This window comes from Cotesia typhae, unplaced genomic scaffold (genome assembly GCF_013202065.1).
Source record: "Cotesia typhae breed Kobodo isofemale line unplaced genomic scaffold, CoteBio_Ctyphae contig_83, whole genome shotgun sequence".
Lineage (NCBI taxonomy): Eukaryota > Metazoa > Arthropoda > Insecta > Hymenoptera > Braconidae > Cotesia > Cotesia typhae.
The window spans coordinates 972917-990652 of record NW_027423769.1 but is presented as its reverse complement, the minus strand read 5'-3'; the positions used below and the strand labels follow the sequence as shown (position 1 = coordinate 990652).

The following is a 17736-nucleotide window of genomic DNA, read 5'->3' as shown; positions in this document are numbered from 1 at the left end:
TTATTATTATTATTATTCATGATTAATAAAAATATTGACATTAAGAAAGTTAGAATTTTTTTAATTTATTATTTAGAAATTTTATAAAAATACCAATAATTAAAATAAAGTCAATTGGACCGATGACTTGACTGATAGTTGGGTTGTTAGAGTTAGTTCAATAAGTAGCGTTACCGGGCAGCTCTTCTGTAAAAAAGTGGGAGGGAGAAAAATGTAAACAGTAATATTTCGGACTAAATAAATAAATAAATAAATAATTAAATTTATTTACAAAAATTTTTTTTTAAGCCAATTAATACCAATTAATTATCAATAAAATTACTTAACATACATGTCAAATATATGTTCTAAAAATTTTGAGAAATTAGATAAAAAAATCATCAATACGTCGTAATTTTTTCTTGAAAAATTTTACAATGCGTTCCCATTTATGCATCAGTCTTATTTGAAGGTCCAGCAGGTTTATCTAAATAAAAAAAAAAAAAAAAAAAAAAAAAAAATAAGTTCTGAATTTAAAGTATTAAATTAAAAAAAAAAAAAAAAAAAAAAAAAAAAAAAAATTTACCTTCAATTTTCAGAGCCGAAAAATTTTTGAAAATCATCAGAGCCAAGAATGGATTAGCAGTCTCCATCAATTTGTATCCTTCAGTTTGAATAACAGTCTCAGCATTGATCCTAATGTACTCAGTGACATACTTGAACATTATTTCAGCGTTGAGACGATCAGCAAGAAGAATCATCCTCGCAGCGTTTTCAATATTGACAGACATGCAGAGTTCTTCGAAACAAACTTGCTTGAGCGTTCGAACTTGGTATTTATCAGCAAGTTCGACCAAGTCTTCAGCTACGGCATCGAGGTCAGCGACTCTGTCAGTGTAGATGAACTCCAACAATTTATCGAACATGTCAGGACAAGTATCCGGGATGTTAATCTCGTGTTCTTTGCTCGAGCTGAGCATGGCTCGAAAGACAGGACTACGAACCATCAGCACGAGCTTGTGTGCTGGGAATTTTTTTTCTCCGACAATGAAAGTCACGTCGGTGTCCATTTTAGTCTCAAAAAGATCCTTCAAGTCGCTGGTTATCAATCGCTTTGTGTGATCAAACGGAGGAGAGGTGGAAATTGTCCAGTAATCATCAAAGACAGTGAGCTCTACTCCCAGCGTCAGCGTGTCATACGGCGCCAATTCTTTCTTCTTCTCCAGCAGCTCGCTTTTGAGAATAAATTTTACGTAACCCAAACTCTGATGCGCGTCGTACACCTTGCTGAATTTGTACACATTAACGCGCTCTCTTTTGTTGGTTACAATAAAATATACAGCTTTTGTTTTTATTATTCGCTGGGTGTTCAATGAACGCAGAAATATTGACAGGTAATTTTTTTCTTCTGTCAACTGGCCGTTGAATTTTAAATGGAGCTGCCATAAATCTTGGACGTGAGAATCAGCAGAGAATTGCGGCGAAAAGAGAGATTCACTTTCTTTGGAATTAGATGAAGAATTTATATATGAACTTATTTCATTTATCATCCACTCGTAAACAACAGTGTGCTTTTTTACTATTGTATAACCTCTTTTCTTCTTTATGTTGTCTGACATTTTTATTTCTTTTTTTTTTTACAACTTAAACAAGATACTAAAAGCACTTTATTATTTTATTTTATTGTATAGATTTTTAAATTAATTAAAATAATTATAATACTACAGTTAGCGATCAGCTGTTAATTTTAAAAATTTTTTTTAAAAATTAATTACAATAAAAAAATGCTTCTAAAAATTTTCACTTGTAATTTTTATTAATTTTCACAAGTGAAACTTTTTAAATAAATTTTTTTTTAATTATTTAATTGCCACAAAATTCTAAAAAAATTTGAATGTCTGTCAACTTCAGTGTTATAAATAATTACTCAAATAAAATAATACACTAGTCACAAAAATTAAGGGATATAAAAAAAATTCCAAATTTTTTGGTGACTTTCAGCGAGCTGTAACTCCGAGGAAAATGATCGCACAGAAAAAAAAAAAAAAGCAAATTGTAGCTCCAAGTGTCTAGTTTTTAGATATGACCATGAAAATTTTTGTCATCGTCAGGTCTGGAGAAATCCTAAGAAAACTACTGAAAAAAATTTTTCGAAATTTTTTTCGTCTTAAAAAGGTCTACGGGATTCAAAAAAATTTTTTCGATTGTTTCGTTTAAAAGCTCTTTTAGTAAATTTAATACCCTTTAATTTGACGTAATCAAAAGCCTGTACGATAATTTGCCGCGGAGTTATCGTCAATCAAAGCAAAAAAGTTTTTTTGACTTTGGAAATCAATAACTCTGGAAATAATGACCGTATAGGAAATCGAAGGAGGGTTTTGAAAACTACACAATATTCTCTATAAGAAAACGTAAACCGCTTTGGAAGAAAAAATTTTTTTGAATTGAAAACTCGGACTGAAAAAAGACAAAAATTCGCATAATTAAGGATATTTGGATAACTTGGTATAACTTTGGATAAAATGGATGAACGAAGGATATCGTTGGTAATTTTTAACTTCAAAGTGTCCCCTAAAATCCCTAAGAAATTCAAAGCGCTGCGATTTTTTGTTCATAGTGCCCAGAAGCTTCAAATTCTGTGTTTTCGCAAAAATCACCATTATGAGCAATTTTGTGATTTTTATTCATTTTTCCATTGAAAAAATTTTTTTCAAAATTCTTTATTTTTCGATCAAAGAGATTGATTTTTCAAGAAATTTGAAAAAAAAAAAATTTCAATTTTTTTCGAAAATTTTTTTCGAAATTTTCTCAATTTTTTTCGACTGTTGTTTTACCGCCGGCATTAGCGTTACTCAAAGCGTACCACGTGGAGGTTGCTCGGTCGGATTTACGCTTCTCACACACACACACACACGCGCGCGCGCGTGTGTGTGTGTGTGTGTGTGTGTGTGTGTGTGTGTGTGTGTGTGTGTGTCTTTGTCTGCGTGTTTGTCTGTTTGCAGCTGCCAAATGACCTCTGTACGCACGGCAGTAACTGCTCAGTACCGTGTATTGCCACCTCTGTTCCGAATCACAGCTCGTAAACGCTCTTGCATGTTGATGCATCGTCGAATATCACGTTGCGAAATTCCTTGCCAACAACGTAACAACGCTTGAGTCAACTGATGAAGATTGTGCAGTTGCGGATAGTCTCGCCGCAATCGACGCCCAAGCATGTCCGAAACATGCTCAATTGGGTTCAAATCAGGACTCATCGCTGGATGATTAAGCGTTGTTACGTTGTTGGCGCGGAGAAAAGTTCGCGTACGAACTGCAGTGTGAGGACGAGCATTATCCTGCATCAAAATGAACCGTCTTGCCCCCATGCGTGTGCGCATAGGCAGGACGTGTGGCTCCAGAATTTCGTCGACGTACCTATCGGCAGTCAACGTCCCACGAACGATGACCAACGGGGTTCTGGTATTGAAGGACACGCCTGCCCACACCATGACTGATCCACCATTGAAAGCTGTAACTGGTCTCGTAAAACCATCCCGATCTCGTTCTCCACGACGGCGCCAAACGAGAGATCGTCTATCGCTGCCATGAAGACAAAATCGAGATTCGTCAGTCCATAATACACTGGTCCACTGTCTACGACCCCAATGGTGATGATCATGAGCATAGGCCAATCGGGCTCGGCGATGTCGTGGAGTGAGCATAGGCACGCGATTTGCGTGTCTAGCGCGTAGTCCTTGCTCTCGAAAGCGATTTCGAACCGTCGATGCCGATATGTGTTGTTGGAGAGGACGTTGTCGACGATTGCGAAATTGATGAGCGATCGTGTGGGCATGCGCAGTAGGGTTTCGACGAGCTTCTCGAATGATAGCTCGATCATCACGCTCGGTAGTGATTCGTAGTCTACCTTGACCCGGACGACGATCGTAACTTTGAGTCGCGTTAAATCGGGCATAGGCCCGACTGATAACGGACTGGCTCACTCCCATAGAAGCTGCTACTTCCACCTGACTGTAGCCCTCTTGAAGGAGGGTAACAATGCGAGCCACATCTGTGGCAGCTAAATGTCGACGAGGCATATCAAAAGGTGCTTATCAAAGAAAAGCTTACATAAAATTCACGTAAGGAATTTAGGCTAAAAAGAAAACGTAAAATTCAAGTTTTGTGTGAGGAAAAGCCGAACTCCGCGGGGGTATATCAATTTGTTTTTATTGAATTTTTAAAATGAGATTTAAAACTAAGGCAGTTGTAGTGGACAGAAAAAATTGAGTTAATTTTTTTGACAATAGTGAAGCATTCTGAAGACGATAAAAAAAAAAATTAAAAAAATTTTTGATAAAAAAATTTTCGAAAAAATTGAAAATTTTTTTTTTTTTTTCAAATTTCTTGAAAAATCAATCTCTTTGATCGAAAAATAAAGAATTTTGAAAAAAATTTTTTTCAATGAAAAAATGAATAAAAATCACAAAATTGCTCATAATGGTGATTTTTGCGAAAACACAGAATTTGAAGCTTCTGGGCACTATGAACAAAAAATCGCAGCGCTTTGAATTTCTTAGGGATTTTAGGGGACACTTTGAAGTTAAAAATTACCAACGATATCCTTCGTTCATCCATTTTATCCAAAGTTATACCAAGTTATCCAAATATCCTTAATTATGCGAATTTTTGTCTTTTTTCAGTCCGAGTTTTCAATTCAAAAAAATTTTTTTCTTCCAAAGCGGTTTACGTTCTCTTATAGAGAATATTGTGTAGTTTTCAAAACCCTCCTTCGATTTCCTATACGGTCATTATTTCCAGAGTTATTGATTTCCAAAGTCAAAAAAACTTTTTGCTTTGATTGACGATAACTCCGCGGCAAATTATCGTACAGGCTTTTTAATTACGTCAAATTAAAGGGTATTAAATTTACTAAAAGAACTTTTAAACGAAACAATCGAAAAAATTTTTTTGAAGCCCGTAGACCTTTTTAAGACGAAAAAAATTTCGAAAAATTTTTTTTCAGTAGTTTTCTTAGGATTTCTCCAGACCTGACGATGACAAAAAATTTTCATGGTCATATCTAAAAACTAGACACTTGGAGCTACAATTTGCTTTTTTTTTTTTCTGTGCGATCATTTTCCTCGGAGTTACAGCTCGCTGAAAATCACCAAAAAATTTGGAATTTTTTTTATATCCCTTAATTTTTGTGACTAGTGTAATTAAAGAAATTTTATAACAAACTAAATGATAGCAAAAAAAAAAATTAAAAAATGCAATTTTTTAAAATAATTATTTGGAACAAATCTTTTTGTTTAATAAAATTAAAAAATTATTAAGTGACAACTTACTTGAATATTATAAAATATTATTAAATTTTCAAGCTTACAAAAAGTGCACTAAAATCCACGTGTGTTTACTCAAAATATTACTGTTTGTATTTTTCTCATTTTTCTCCCCTCTGCGTCTCTACAGCAGCGCCGACTGGTAGTATTTGTTGAACTAACTCCAATGACCAAGCTGTCAAGATGGCGGTTGGTATTGGAGCCAATTAAATTTTTTTTTAATATTTTTTCCAACGAAATTATAATAAGAGTGGATGGATTGGTAAATACAGAGTAGTCAAAATAATAATAATAACTGACCACGTGAAAAATGGTCCGACTTGCAGAGGTAAAAATTTATGAAATTATATTGTTAAAAAATTTTGTAAATAAATCATGACACTGAAGTTGGCAGATATAAAAATTTTTTTGGAATTTTATAGCAATTAAATTATTAAAAAAAAAATTTAATTAAAAAGTTACACATGTAAAAATTAATAAAAATTTTTAAAAGCATTTTTTTACTGTAATTTATTTATAAAAAATTTTTTAAAATTAACAGCTGACCGCTAACTTCAGTATTATAATAAATCAACTCCCTGGTGAAAAACTCCAATAAGATCCCATCAAAAGCGACAAAAGCCACTTAGAAACTAATAAAATTTATGGGTTTCTAAGTGACTTTTGTCATTTTTGATGGGATCCTATTGGAAATTTTAAACAGGGCTAATATTAAAATTATTTTCAGTTAGCTGGTGATCAAATTTCCGGAGATAAATCTCGGACATTTGTTTTTCAAGACGAAGGCCACACTCTAGGAAATGCTCTCCGGAGTATTATTACACACTAGTAAGTTAAATTAAATTAATTATTAATAAACAATGATATTAAATTTCGCAGTCACTTGACAATTTTATTTAACAAAAAAAATTATTTTTAAAAAATTGCATTTCTTATTTTTTTAAATTTCTATATTTTATTTATTTGTTCAAAAAATTCTTAAAATTATAAAATATCTTAAATAAATTAACATTTAAAATTTCAGTCCCGACGTGGAATTTTGTGGTTATACCGTGCCACATCCCGCAGAGCCGAAAATGCACTTTAGGATCCAGATGAAAGGGAACGGCCGTGCCGTCGACGCACTGAGACGTGGGCTCAAAGACCTGGAGGCAGCTTGCGATCATGTCACTCAGGTTTTTACTGAAAAATACGAAGCTTTTGTTAATGAATAATAATTTTTTCTATCGTTAAATTAAATACTGTACAAAGATATGCTATCAATAATATTTCTTTAATATAAAATATAAAATAAAATAAATTTATTATTTAATTTTACAAAAATATTTATAAATATTTTTATAATATTTTAAGTAGACTTAAAATTTAGTATTTAATATGTTTGCTACGAATTAATTTCAGAAGCATCACAATCTTCAGCTGCGTCCTGAGGACTCTTCCACTTAATATTATCTCTAGTTGATTGATTTTTAATTTTTGGCATTCCGTCTTTTAAAATAGTTACATACAAAAGTAAGTATGAGATTGCAGTTAAAATACTGAGTAGAGAAAATAAGCGCAATGTCATTGCTCCTCCAATCATTTTATACAAAATTCCACCGATAAAACTTCCCAATGCAAATCCTAGATCAATAAATTATTTATTTATAATTTATAATTTAAATTAAAATTTATTAAAATGAATTAAAAAAATAAATAAATACCAAAGTCGTCATCCATTCCAGTAACGATATTTTGGACAGTAGCAGAAGTACCAGGTGGTGCTACAACACTGGCAAATCCGACAATTATTGTGTAACACAAAGAATAAGATGGTCCTTGCATGAATAATTCTATCAGAACTATCCACCACGGGTTTAGTGATAAAGAAATTAGTAAAAGACGAATTGAATAGCAGACAAAGCAAAATGTCATAGTATATCCGTAGCCGAATTTTTTAAGAATTTTTCCTGAAAGAAATTATCAATAATAATCTTTATTATTTTATTTTTATACGATAAAAATAATTAATTACCTGACAGTGAGAAGACTAATACTTCGGCGCCAAGTGTTTGAGCAGCAACAACAAGACCTTCAATCAATTTTATTTGACTCAAGAAATCAGTCTGCTTGGCAAGGTCTTCAATGTACCAGAAGAGAAAATTTATTAAAAAACTGTCGATGATTCCAGCGATTGTAACGAAAATCAGGAATATGTAGATCGTTGGTAGTTTTAAAAGTTTCCAGACATCTTTGGTGATATTGTCTGATCTGGTCATAATTGGTAGCTGAAAAATTGTACTGAAATTAGCAGACATCTGATAATTTTTATAATTAATCAATTATTTTAATAATTTTTAATTTAGAATTTTTTTACTAAATTTTTTTCATCATAATTTAATTTTTATAAAAATTTAATAATTAAAAAATCAATTGATCAGCAAACCTGCAGTTTTGTACAGCTGATGACATCAAAACTAATGAAGACAATGACAAGAATAAAGGCTGGAGTATAAGACTTGTAGTTGTTATCTTCAGATACCAGATCTATAGCATAGCCAGCTAATAGTGCAGTGATACCCTTTGATACCCCAGCCAATAGACCCCCAGACTCTTTGTCGTCCATAGCCCATAGAACCACCATCACCTAGTCAGAATGACAATTTCGTAGATCAGCTTCAATAACAATTTATTTTATTATTTTAAATTAAAAAAATTAAATTAGCAGACATCCAAAAATTTTCAGGATTTTTTTTTTGTTAAAAAAATTATAAATGGAATTTTTTTAAATGTTTTTTGGATCTTATTTAATTAATAAAAAAAAATTTTTAAATATCTGCTGATTTTAAAATCATAAATAATTAATAATTGCGTTACCTAAAACGTCAAAGCAAACAGCGTCACTGATATAATTAGCAACGTTGAAACAAATACATCCCAGCGCCATTAAAATAACAAAGCCCCAAAATCTGGCGCTGTGGTACAAGTATTCTTCAACAATGTCTGTCATTTATCAGACATGTCATATTACATCCAACTGCAGTGTGATTGTTGTGACATGTTTTATTAAAATTAACATTGTCAATGCAAACTGGCAGCAGCTCTCCAGCGTCAGACACCAGCACAGCAGATACGTTTAAAATTTTATTTTGCTGGCATTTGTTCAAGCACGTCAAATCTGCGTGATAACTTATCGCTCTATTTTGATAATTTTTTCCTCTTGCTTGATTAATAATAAGGTACGGCTCAATGTTGCATTTCAAATGAGTTATAATAATTGTTTTGTTTAAATACTTGCGGAATTCTCCAGCTAGAGAAGGTAGGAAGTACAGAAGAACTAGCGATAGTGGTCCCATGATCACCAAGCAGATGAAGATTATTTTACGCTGGTTCCTGAAATAATCTACCAGAAATCCGAAGAGTGATTTTGATAGCAAGTACAGAACTGGTAGAATTCCAGTGACTGAGCCCATTACTAGTGGAGATATTCCTAGTTGTTTACCGTAAACTGACAAGTATGGCAAGATGGGACCTATTGCTAAAATAATTATTAAACATAATTAAATAATAATATAGAAATTAATAAACACTTGATAATTTTATTTGAAAAATAAATTGGCTTTAAAAAATTCTATTAATTTTTTTTTTTTAGAGCTAATATTGAAAATTTTTAAATAAATTTTTTTTGCTATAATTTATTGACTAAAAAATTTTTTAATTGCAAATTCTTTGAATTTTTATAACCAATAAATAAAAACAAAAAAAATATTTTATAAAATTTTGACAAGTAGAATTTTTTTAATTGTTAGAAAAATTAAAAAAAATTTTTCCAAGTCTTTTAAATTCAGAATTATAATTAAATTTAGTTCCCTTGACAATTTTTTTAATTTTTTTTAACAAAAAAATTGAATTTTTAATTTTTCAAAATTTCTAAGCTAATTTTATTTTGTCAAAAAATTTTTAAATTACCAAATATTTGGTAAATTAATTATTTTACCTCCCATAAAGAAGAAATAATGTGCCTTGATGGGCAGCTGCTTGAAATTGATCTTGAACTTGGAATCATCAGACATCTTGATATCAAAAGGAGCGCTGGATCAATTTTAATGAAACTCTCAGTCATTACTGTTTGTTAAATAAATAAATATATTATTATCAAGACATCAGACTTACGATTGTTTATTCTCATTAAAAATATCTTATCTGGTAGCTCCAATAAATGAATTTCACCTGTAGCTTCACATCTAGTGTCTAGTCGCACCGAGAACTTGAAGAAAAAATATTTTATTACTTTATAAATATAGATATTTTGATAAATAGTATCAGGAGAACATGAAACCGAGTTACTGGATTGTATATCACTACTTATAATTTAGATGAAAAATATGAAAATATATGTTGTTGCCAGTGTGGCCAGAACGTGCTCTTTTTTTACCCCCACTTTGTAGGACACTCTCATCTGACTACATTGAAAGCGGTACAAAATCTTAATATTAAAACAGAGATGAAATGTATGTGAAACCAATTTATTCGTGATGTGATTTGTTGAATATATCATAAGCATGAAAAAATATGCAAACTCTATAGTCAAGGCGCGCGCGCAAATTCAAATTCTAGTCCTCTTCTAAAAAGTTGATGGCCGGATGTCGTATCATTTTACGTCACTTCTGTGACTATTTTATTCGGTTGTTGATTTGTCGACTGAGATAGTGGCGGGATTTTTTAAAAGAATGAAGGCGAGCGAAGCGAGCGTGTTAAGTCTAGTAATATAAATATTATATATATATATATATATATATATATATATATATATATATATATATATATATATATATATATATATATATATATATATATATATATATATATGTATAACTGTTGCTCTTAAATGTTAAAATATTAAACATACCTTGGTAAGATAAAACAGAGCCAAGTAAAAAGACACATTTAAATAATATTATAAAAAACCTTGAGAAATTATCTTATTCATCTGTTACAGCAAGGAGGCTGAATGCGGAAACTTCGGACGTTATGTTTATATATAACACATCTATACTTAAAATATACTTGTATATATTTCTACAGTACAAATACGCTTACGCATGTCACGAAGTTGTGGCGGGGCGTGATCATGATTGCAATTGAATTGTAATAGCAAGTAGCCCGCGTGTTTATACTTGGAGCAATTTTAATGGCATTTAGTCACCCGGTACTCTAACGGCAGCATTTAAATGTGCGGATTATTTAATAAGTCTCTGTGAATTTTTGTTCGACAAATCTTTGTCAATATGATGACCTTGATACAGGTCATTTTGATATCTTTGATTTCTCAAATCACTGCTGAAAAATGTAAGTTTTTATAAATTTATTTTATAATTGTAAAATTACCATGAAAATTAAATCAGCTGACATTTAAAAATTTTTAGAATGTTTTTTATTGAAAAAATTATTACAAAAAAATAAAAAAAAAAATGTGAGTGCAATTTTTTTGTTTTAATTTAATTATTGAAAAAAAAAATCAAAAAATTAAAAACGTCGGCTAACTTTAGTATTATTAATAATTTATTTTTTAAATAAAACCAAAAATTGTCAAATGTCAGCTGATTTAAATTTCATAATTATCAATATAAATTTTTTATTCCACAGTGAAATTCTGCGTGGCCAGAAACACTCCAGAGGCCCAGAATGTCCCGATGACTTATGGAGATCTGGTTCACCAGAATGATAGCGATGGGGTTGATTGTATTTTTTTAAATGACAGGTACAAACTTTCAATGAAATTTTATGATAAGTTATCACCTTCCATAAATAACAATTTTTTTTTTTTTTTTTTTTTTTTTTTTTTTTTTTTTTTTTTTAAGATATAATTGTTTGAGAAGACTAGAAAATGGTGATGCTGATGCTGCAGTTTTTGAACCAGAGGATCTTGTTACTTACTCAACTTCTGAAGGAGAGTCTCCAATTTTAATTACTCATGAATTACGCCTAGCTCGGACAGGTCAGTAAAATAAATAAAAATTTATTAAACATTATTTAGTAAAAATATTAAAATGAATAATTGCAATTTCAGACAAAGCGCGCTTTGAAATGGTGATACTGGTATCAGATAAAATAAAAAATTTATCTGACATAAAGAACAAAAAATTTTGCCATCCAGGATTCGACTCTGACGTAATGGACTGGACACGTGTATTCGCTAATGTTTGTAATTATTATTTATAAATTAAATTATTTTTTAAATAACAAATAATATTTAAATTACAGTTTTTTCAAACATGGGTAATACCCAGCGACTGCGACCAAAATATGACACTATTTGAGAACAGTATATCGTCGTTTTCAAAATTCTTTGAAGCTGCTTGTATCGCTGGTCCTTGGACCTACGACACCCACGAAGACAGCCGTCTCAGTGTGTAAAAAATTTATTTATTTAGTTAATTAAAATAAATAATCAATATTATTTATTGCAGAATTCAAATATCGAAACTTGTGTTCGCTTTGTGATAATCCCAACGGCTGCTATGCCGGCGATAAATACCACGGACGCAAAGGAGCTCTCTTGTGCTTGACAGACAACGTTGGTGACATTGCCTGGGTCCGGTTGGACGATGCCAAGCGACACTTTTCTGCTCAAAGAATAGATAATAGTTCTTATAGTTTCTTGTGTCCCGATGGAGAGACAGTCAAGTCACTGGATCTCGGTCGACCTTGTACTTGGATCGCTAAACCGTTTCCTGTCATTATTTCTCGCAGGTGATATTTTTTTCACTGTCTGTAATTATTTAGAATTGTAATTTTATAATTTATTCATTTGATTTATTTTAATTAAATTAATGTCAGCTGTCACTTGACCTTTTTTTAATTTTATTTAACAAAAAAATTATTAAAAAAAAATTTATTTAAAAAATTTTTTAATATCAATTTTTTTTACAATAATTTATTTGTTATAAAAATCAAAAAAATTATCAAATATCTGTTAAATTAATTTTCTTCTTACATAATTTCAGAGCTGCAGCAGCGCGAGTTTCAGGATTAATAAGAAATATCACGTACAAAGTATCTTATTCTCAAAGAAAATTTGTTGAATTACTGGAAAACTATCACGTAATTCCCGTGGAAACAGAAATACTTCAAACACCAGTTGATTATCTAAATCAGTGTAATTAAAAATAGTTATATTGCTTTTGATTTTAATCGTCATTCATCAGATCATCATAAATGATATATTAATAATTGATAATTAATGAAGTTAATTTTCAGTCGCTGGATTTAGAGGCGTGTACACGCGAATGCCTTGCATGCCTTCGAGACGAGTCAAATGGTGTGTTGCGTCTAATCTTGAAGACAATAAATGTCAGTGGATACGTGATGCCGCATTTTCTCACGGAATTGAGCCAGCGATATCCTGTTATCAACAACCGGGACGCAAAGCTTGCATTGACGCGGTTCAACGCAATGATTGCGATATTTTTGTCACAATGCCGGAAGAAATGATCCAGACTTACGAGTATTAAATTAATTAATTTTTTAAAAATTTATTTCTCACTAAGCTGATAAATAAATAAATAATTTTTTATCTAAATTAGACGATAAAAAATTTTAATTATAAATAATTACAGAAAAAATGTGATCCCACTTCTTCAAATAGTTCCAAAAAAAAATGAAGATTTAAACATTATTGGAATAATAGTAAAAAATAATTCAAATATTAAAAGTATAAAAGATCTTGAGGGAACACGTGCGTGTTTTACGAAGCACCTAAGTGTTGGTAATTAAATTAATTATTTATTTATATAATAGTATGTATAAATTATTAATGATAGTAATTATTGATTTTTTTTTTTTTTTTTTTTTTTTTTTTTTTTTAGGATGGAATGCATTCATAGCAGTGATGAGGAATCACAGCGACAATCCGATGTGGAATTGTCCAGACGACCGACCAATTACTCATTTCTTTCAGAATATTTACTTGAATAATGTATTTGTCGTTGATAATAACGAGAGCAAGTCTGAAGTCGCAAGAACGTATGACTGTTTAATTTCAGGAAGAGGCGATGTTGCGATCGTTGATCTTCACCCGAAGAATGATTCATATAAGTTTAGTAATTTAAGAAAAATTTGTATAGATAAGCCCAAGTATTTTAACGAAGAGTGTATTTTAACTTGGACGTCTCTGGGCTCGGTAATTTTATTTTTTTAATTAATTTTTGAGTTATTAGTATTATAAAAAAAATGTGTATTTAATTTATATAATTTGTTTATTAGATAATTGTTAACGCTAATATGACGGAGTTGAGGCGAAATGAAATTAAGGGGATGCTGATGCAATTAAATGCTTGGTTTGGGTCAAAATTTATTGGGCAGGCGCCTGCAATTTCACTTTATGGATTATTTGACACGCATTTGGATGTTATTTTTCCTGTAAGTATTTTAATTACTTGGTCGGTTAATTTAAATGCTAGCAACCCTGCAATAACTGTTCAGCGAGAATAATATAAATTATTTTTAGGAAAAAAGTCACAGTTTGCAAGCAGACACCGATCACATACGATTACCGAGAAATTATCAGGACATTCTGGAGCAACTTAATAAAACTAATAATAATTACGCATGCAGCAGTGTAAGTTTACGCGCAAATAGTTATATTTTTTACTTAACTATTTTAATATTTTTAACAGTTTATTTAAAGTCTATGTGATATTTTTTAAAGATACCAAATATATTTTCCAATAAAAATGTACTTTTATTTTAACACATTATTTTAAGTTTGTTAAATATTTAGTATACAAAGTAATCAGATTTATATAATATTCTATATAATTACACGGTGCTTAATTTTATTATATAAATTCAGTCTATCACTGATGTAGAATTCAAGTGTTAAAAATTGAACGGACGGAGTCGAGTGGTGATTTAAAAAAAAAAAAAAATTCTTCAACAAACAGATAAGTAATTTATAAGGATTTTTAATTCCGTTGAAATTTCATCTTTGATGGAATATTGAAATTGTTTATTAAACTTATGGATTTCTACATTACCGTTATTTAAACCAAGCGCCATGTATTGATTAATTAAATCGTTATTACTTTTACAAGGTGACAATTGCATGCTATCAACATGAGAATATTTTCCTGGAGATATACTATGGGTTGGAAAAATATCACTTTTACTCAAATCCCAAATATGAATCCTAAAAAAAAAATTAACAATTTAAGTATTTTTTTTCTTAAATTTATTTAGCAGATATTTAATAATTTTTAGAATTTTTAAATAAATAATTGCAAAAAAATTTATAAAATAAATTTAAAAAATTATCAAGTGCCTGTTAAAAAAAATTCCATAATTTTTTTTCTGTGTAGTAAAATAAATAAAATAAAAATAAAATTACCACGAGTCATTATCAAGGATAAAAATAGTCATCGGTTTCGAGCGAGACCATTGAATAATTTTAATAGCGGCAGTGCTATTTAAATTCCTCAATTGCAGAAGCGGTCTTTCTATCATGGAGGAGTAGAGACAAACAGTCCCGTCTTCACAGCCAGCGAGGAAGAATGGCTGATTAAACGGACAAGTTTCAATGCAGGTCATACCTCCAGTGCAATCTAAAAAAAAAAAAAAATCATCATCATCATCATCACCAATTAAAGCTTGCATAACAAGTAATAAATTAAATTTCTGACCAGTAGCATTATAACCAAGCGGCTGCGGCTTCTTGCCAATGCATGTCGCATGCAACACTCTGTTGACATTGGAAGCAACATAGAGACAATCAGTGTCCAAGCTATCAATCTTGACATCAGTGAATCCCCGGTAGTTATTCAACTTGAAATGTTTATCTAAATGCATCGGGACCTCATGACTCTTAACAAGCTTGAGTTTTCCCCACCAAGACTGTCCCAGATGATTAGAAAGACTTCCTTCAAAGTTCTTCAGCACACTCCAGACTACGCAGCTGCCGTCTTCGTCCAAGCTGCAGATTTGAATCGGCATGAATTTACTTTTACCATCAGTCTCCGACTCAAGCTTGGACATGACCGTCAGAGCGACAATCTTCGAAGAAGTCTCTTCAAAACTCCCTCCAGTATTAAAAGTAGGACTGCGAATGACCCAGTTAATTTTTTTATCATTATCCAGGACTCTTCTGTGATAGTACTCGTCTTCTCCCAAGTCCCAGAGACTGATCGAGCCGTCTTCCAGCCCAGCGAAGACAATATTATAATTCGTTGGATGAAAGCAGCACGCGGAGATGTTGCTAGAAGAGTAAAAAATTTTAGTAGGTCTAGACGGCTCGCCGACATTCCAGCGGCAGCCTATGCAGCAATCGGTGACAAACTCGGTGGCCGCTGTTTCGATATCTTCATCAGCTGGCTCGTGAACAGTCAGCAGGATCCTGCTGGAGATCTCTGAGTAGCGGATCATGGTCACAGGTCTGTTGGACAAGAAGTTAACATTTGCTACGGATAGTTTGATGGTCTGGTCGCTGATGGGCATGGGCACTTCATTAACATCAAGACTTCCGTCAACGTGGGAAGCTTTTCCCTCAAGTAGGGCCAGCATCAGCTTGCCAGCATTGCTGAGGAACTCATTCAACTGCAAGATGTCATGAGAACTTCGCTCAACTGGTTCAGTGTCTTCACCACCGACTCCAATCAATTCTCTGGTAAACATTTTAATATCTTCTCCAGTTTTCAGGTCACTCCTGCAAACAACGGGGAACTGGGTCCACATGCTCCTGGACTCAATGTCCTCAGTCTGGACCTCGACGCTCAGATTGTCTTCGTTGGTCTGCGTGTAAGTCTGTCGCGTGTTGATTTTACCATGAATTCTAATAAACTCTTCATAAGCGACCGGCGTGCACTCGAACAGCGACCACTCAACGACATCCAGCTTGATCATCTGCAAAATTTGCTTACCTCTAGCCCACTGCTTTGTGCCCTTCTTTTTAACGCCTCCAGGGTCGCAAGCACTGGGAATCACCGGAGACTTGCCGAAATCTCCAGAGCGTCCGTCCTCGAAGCCCTCATCAGTAGAAGACGGCAAGGATTTTATTTCCGAGGGCTTGTTGTTGTTGTCGTCGCTGAAGACAATTGGCCGCTGGATCGCTTGAGGAGGATTCTTAGACCGGCTGGCAGACATTAGGTCTATCCTGGCAGCTCTTTTGCGAGCTTCCTGAAGCTCGTAGTGTCCCGAGTCCAACATGTGCTCCTCCTCAACGTACTTCCGAGGCGGAACCACATTAGGCACTATTTTTTCAGGCTTACGCACTGGTTGGAGCTCCACAGGCTCCTCCGGGTTTATACTGGCACTTTCAGATTCGTCACTCACCTGAGAAGCTTCCGAGTCCGTGCACTCTTGGAAATCAGACTCGTAGTCCTCAAAGTCATCTTCATACTCGTAATCCGGCTCCTGAGCTGCCACGTCTTTATTTAAATTTCTGTTGAGCATTTTAACCTCACTGGGACTGAGAGTGCGGGATTTCTTCCGCTCTCTCGACGGCACTCGCTCTTTGCTCTTGGGTTTGACATCTTTTTTATTACTAAATTTGAAAGTACTACTTTTTTTACTCGGCATGAAAATTGTACTTACGCCTCTCTTTTCTTCGCTAGTTTGTTTTGTCAATTTACTTTTAGCTCCACTGGCAACTCCCTGAGTAGTCCTGGACCCACTTAAATTCTTTGACGCACTGACACTACTCACAGTTTGATTACTTACAGCTCTGCGGCTGCTAGATTTTGTTTCTTTCATCAACGTGCTGTCTGTCTTCTTGACAGGCAATTTTTTTTCTTCATCTTTCTTCCCAATTTTTTTACGCTCGTCGCGGATTTTAGCCTCTTGTGATGTACTTTTGCGCAACACATTTCCTTTACTGCTCATACTAAAATAATTCAATTTATTTATTAATTATTATTTTGTTAATTTATTTTTAACACTATTTGTGTCAGTTTTTATACACTGTAATTGCATGTATCGTCGTAACTAAATTACACATTGTTAAAATCGATTGTATTAGTGATTAGTTAAAAATTTAATCCTTGTTGTAATGTTGTGACATTACGTGGTATATTACTAACGATTACAATATATAAAATTTAATTTCTTATTATTTACAATGAAAAATACTTAATTTGCGCGCGCATTGATATGCCGAAGGTTGCTAAGCAACATGATTAATTTTTTTTCATCAAAGTGTTTTAACATTTTTGTGACACTAAAGTTCTTAACAGACATTAAAAATTTTTTTAGAACTTTGTATTTTAAAAATTGACAGCTGTCAGCTGATTTCATTATGGTAAATTTTGAAATTTATAATACTAAAGTTAGCAGTCAGCTGTTAATTTAAAAAATGTTTTTAATAAATCAATTACAATAAAAAAATGCTTCTAAAAATTTTCACTTGTTATATTTATTAATTTTTACATGTGAAATTTATTTAATTAATTTTTTTTTTAATAATTTA

At 32.2% G+C, this 17736-nt stretch overlaps 5 protein-coding genes across 7 annotated transcripts; 2 read left to right on the top strand and 3 right to left on the bottom strand.

Annotated features, from left to right (window-relative positions):
• Window positions 1–57: 57 nt before the first annotated feature.
• LOC141533080 (speckle-type POZ protein B-like) lies at window positions 58–5412 on the bottom strand. Of its 3 annotated transcripts, XR_012480180.1 has the most exons (4): window positions 5307–5412; window positions 566–1635; window positions 332–466; window positions 58–186 (listed from the first exon to the last, which is right to left on the bottom strand). XR_012480180.1 is itself a non-coding variant. In XM_074251761.1 (3 exons), the coding sequence occupies exons 2-3, from the start codon at window positions 1596–1598 to the stop codon at window positions 429–431; spliced, it is 1071 nt and encodes a 356-aa protein (XP_074107862.1). In that variant the 5' UTR covers window positions 1599–1635; window positions 5307–5412; the 3' UTR covers window positions 243–428. The 3 variants fall into 3 exon arrangements, 2 of the variants coding, with proteins under 2 accessions (XP_074107862.1, XP_074107863.1); XM_074251761.1 differs by lacking the exon at window positions 58–186 and having other exon boundaries at window positions 243–466; XM_074251762.1 differs by lacking the exon at window positions 58–186 and having other exon boundaries at window positions 243–466; window positions 566–1622; window positions 5307–5410.
• A 55-nt stretch (window positions 5413–5467) lies between these two features.
• Window positions 5468–6623, top strand: L(2)37cg (RNA polymerases I and III subunit AC2 l(2)37Cg). The gene is made up of 3 exons (XM_074251765.1): window positions 5468–5628; window positions 6028–6128; window positions 6325–6623. The coding sequence occupies exons 1-3, from the start codon at window positions 5611–5613 to the stop codon at window positions 6512–6514; spliced, it is 309 nt and encodes a 102-aa protein (XP_074107866.1). The 5' UTR covers window positions 5468–5610; the 3' UTR covers window positions 6515–6623.
• LOC141533079 (major facilitator superfamily domain-containing protein 6) lies at window positions 6580–9922 on the bottom strand. Its single transcript, XM_074251760.1, is given in 9 exon segments — window positions 6580–6923; window positions 7004–7249; window positions 7315–7567; window positions 7726–7869; window positions 7871–7926; window positions 8157–8284; window positions 8286–8817; window positions 9277–9404; window positions 9510–9922. Coding segments are annotated over 8 exon segments (1674 nt in total). The 5' UTR covers window positions 9353–9404; window positions 9510–9922; the 3' UTR covers window positions 6580–6684.
• Window positions 9923–10454: 532 nt separating this feature from the next.
• Window positions 10455–14019, top strand: Tsf3 (Transferrin 3). The gene is made up of 12 exons (XM_074251759.1): window positions 10455–10628; window positions 10926–11040; window positions 11141–11277; window positions 11350–11480; window positions 11544–11688; window positions 11750–12032; window positions 12287–12438; window positions 12540–12786; window positions 12899–13047; window positions 13148–13461; window positions 13545–13700; window positions 13789–14019. The coding sequence occupies exons 1-12, from the start codon at window positions 10568–10570 to the stop codon at window positions 13975–13977; spliced, it is 2079 nt and encodes a 692-aa protein (XP_074107860.1). The 5' UTR covers window positions 10455–10567; the 3' UTR covers window positions 13978–14019.
• A 6-nt stretch (window positions 14020–14025) lies between these two features.
• On the bottom strand, window positions 14026–17495 carry LOC141533076 (cytoplasmic dynein 2 intermediate chain 1). Its single transcript, XM_074251758.1, has 3 exons — window positions 14960–17495; window positions 14668–14881; window positions 14026–14469 (listed from the first exon to the last, which is right to left on the bottom strand). Exons 1-3 carry the CDS (start codon window positions 17151–17153, stop codon window positions 14214–14216), a joined length of 2664 nt encoding a protein of 887 aa, XP_074107859.1. The 5' UTR covers window positions 17154–17495; the 3' UTR covers window positions 14026–14213.
• Window positions 17496–17736: the final 241 nt, after the last annotated feature.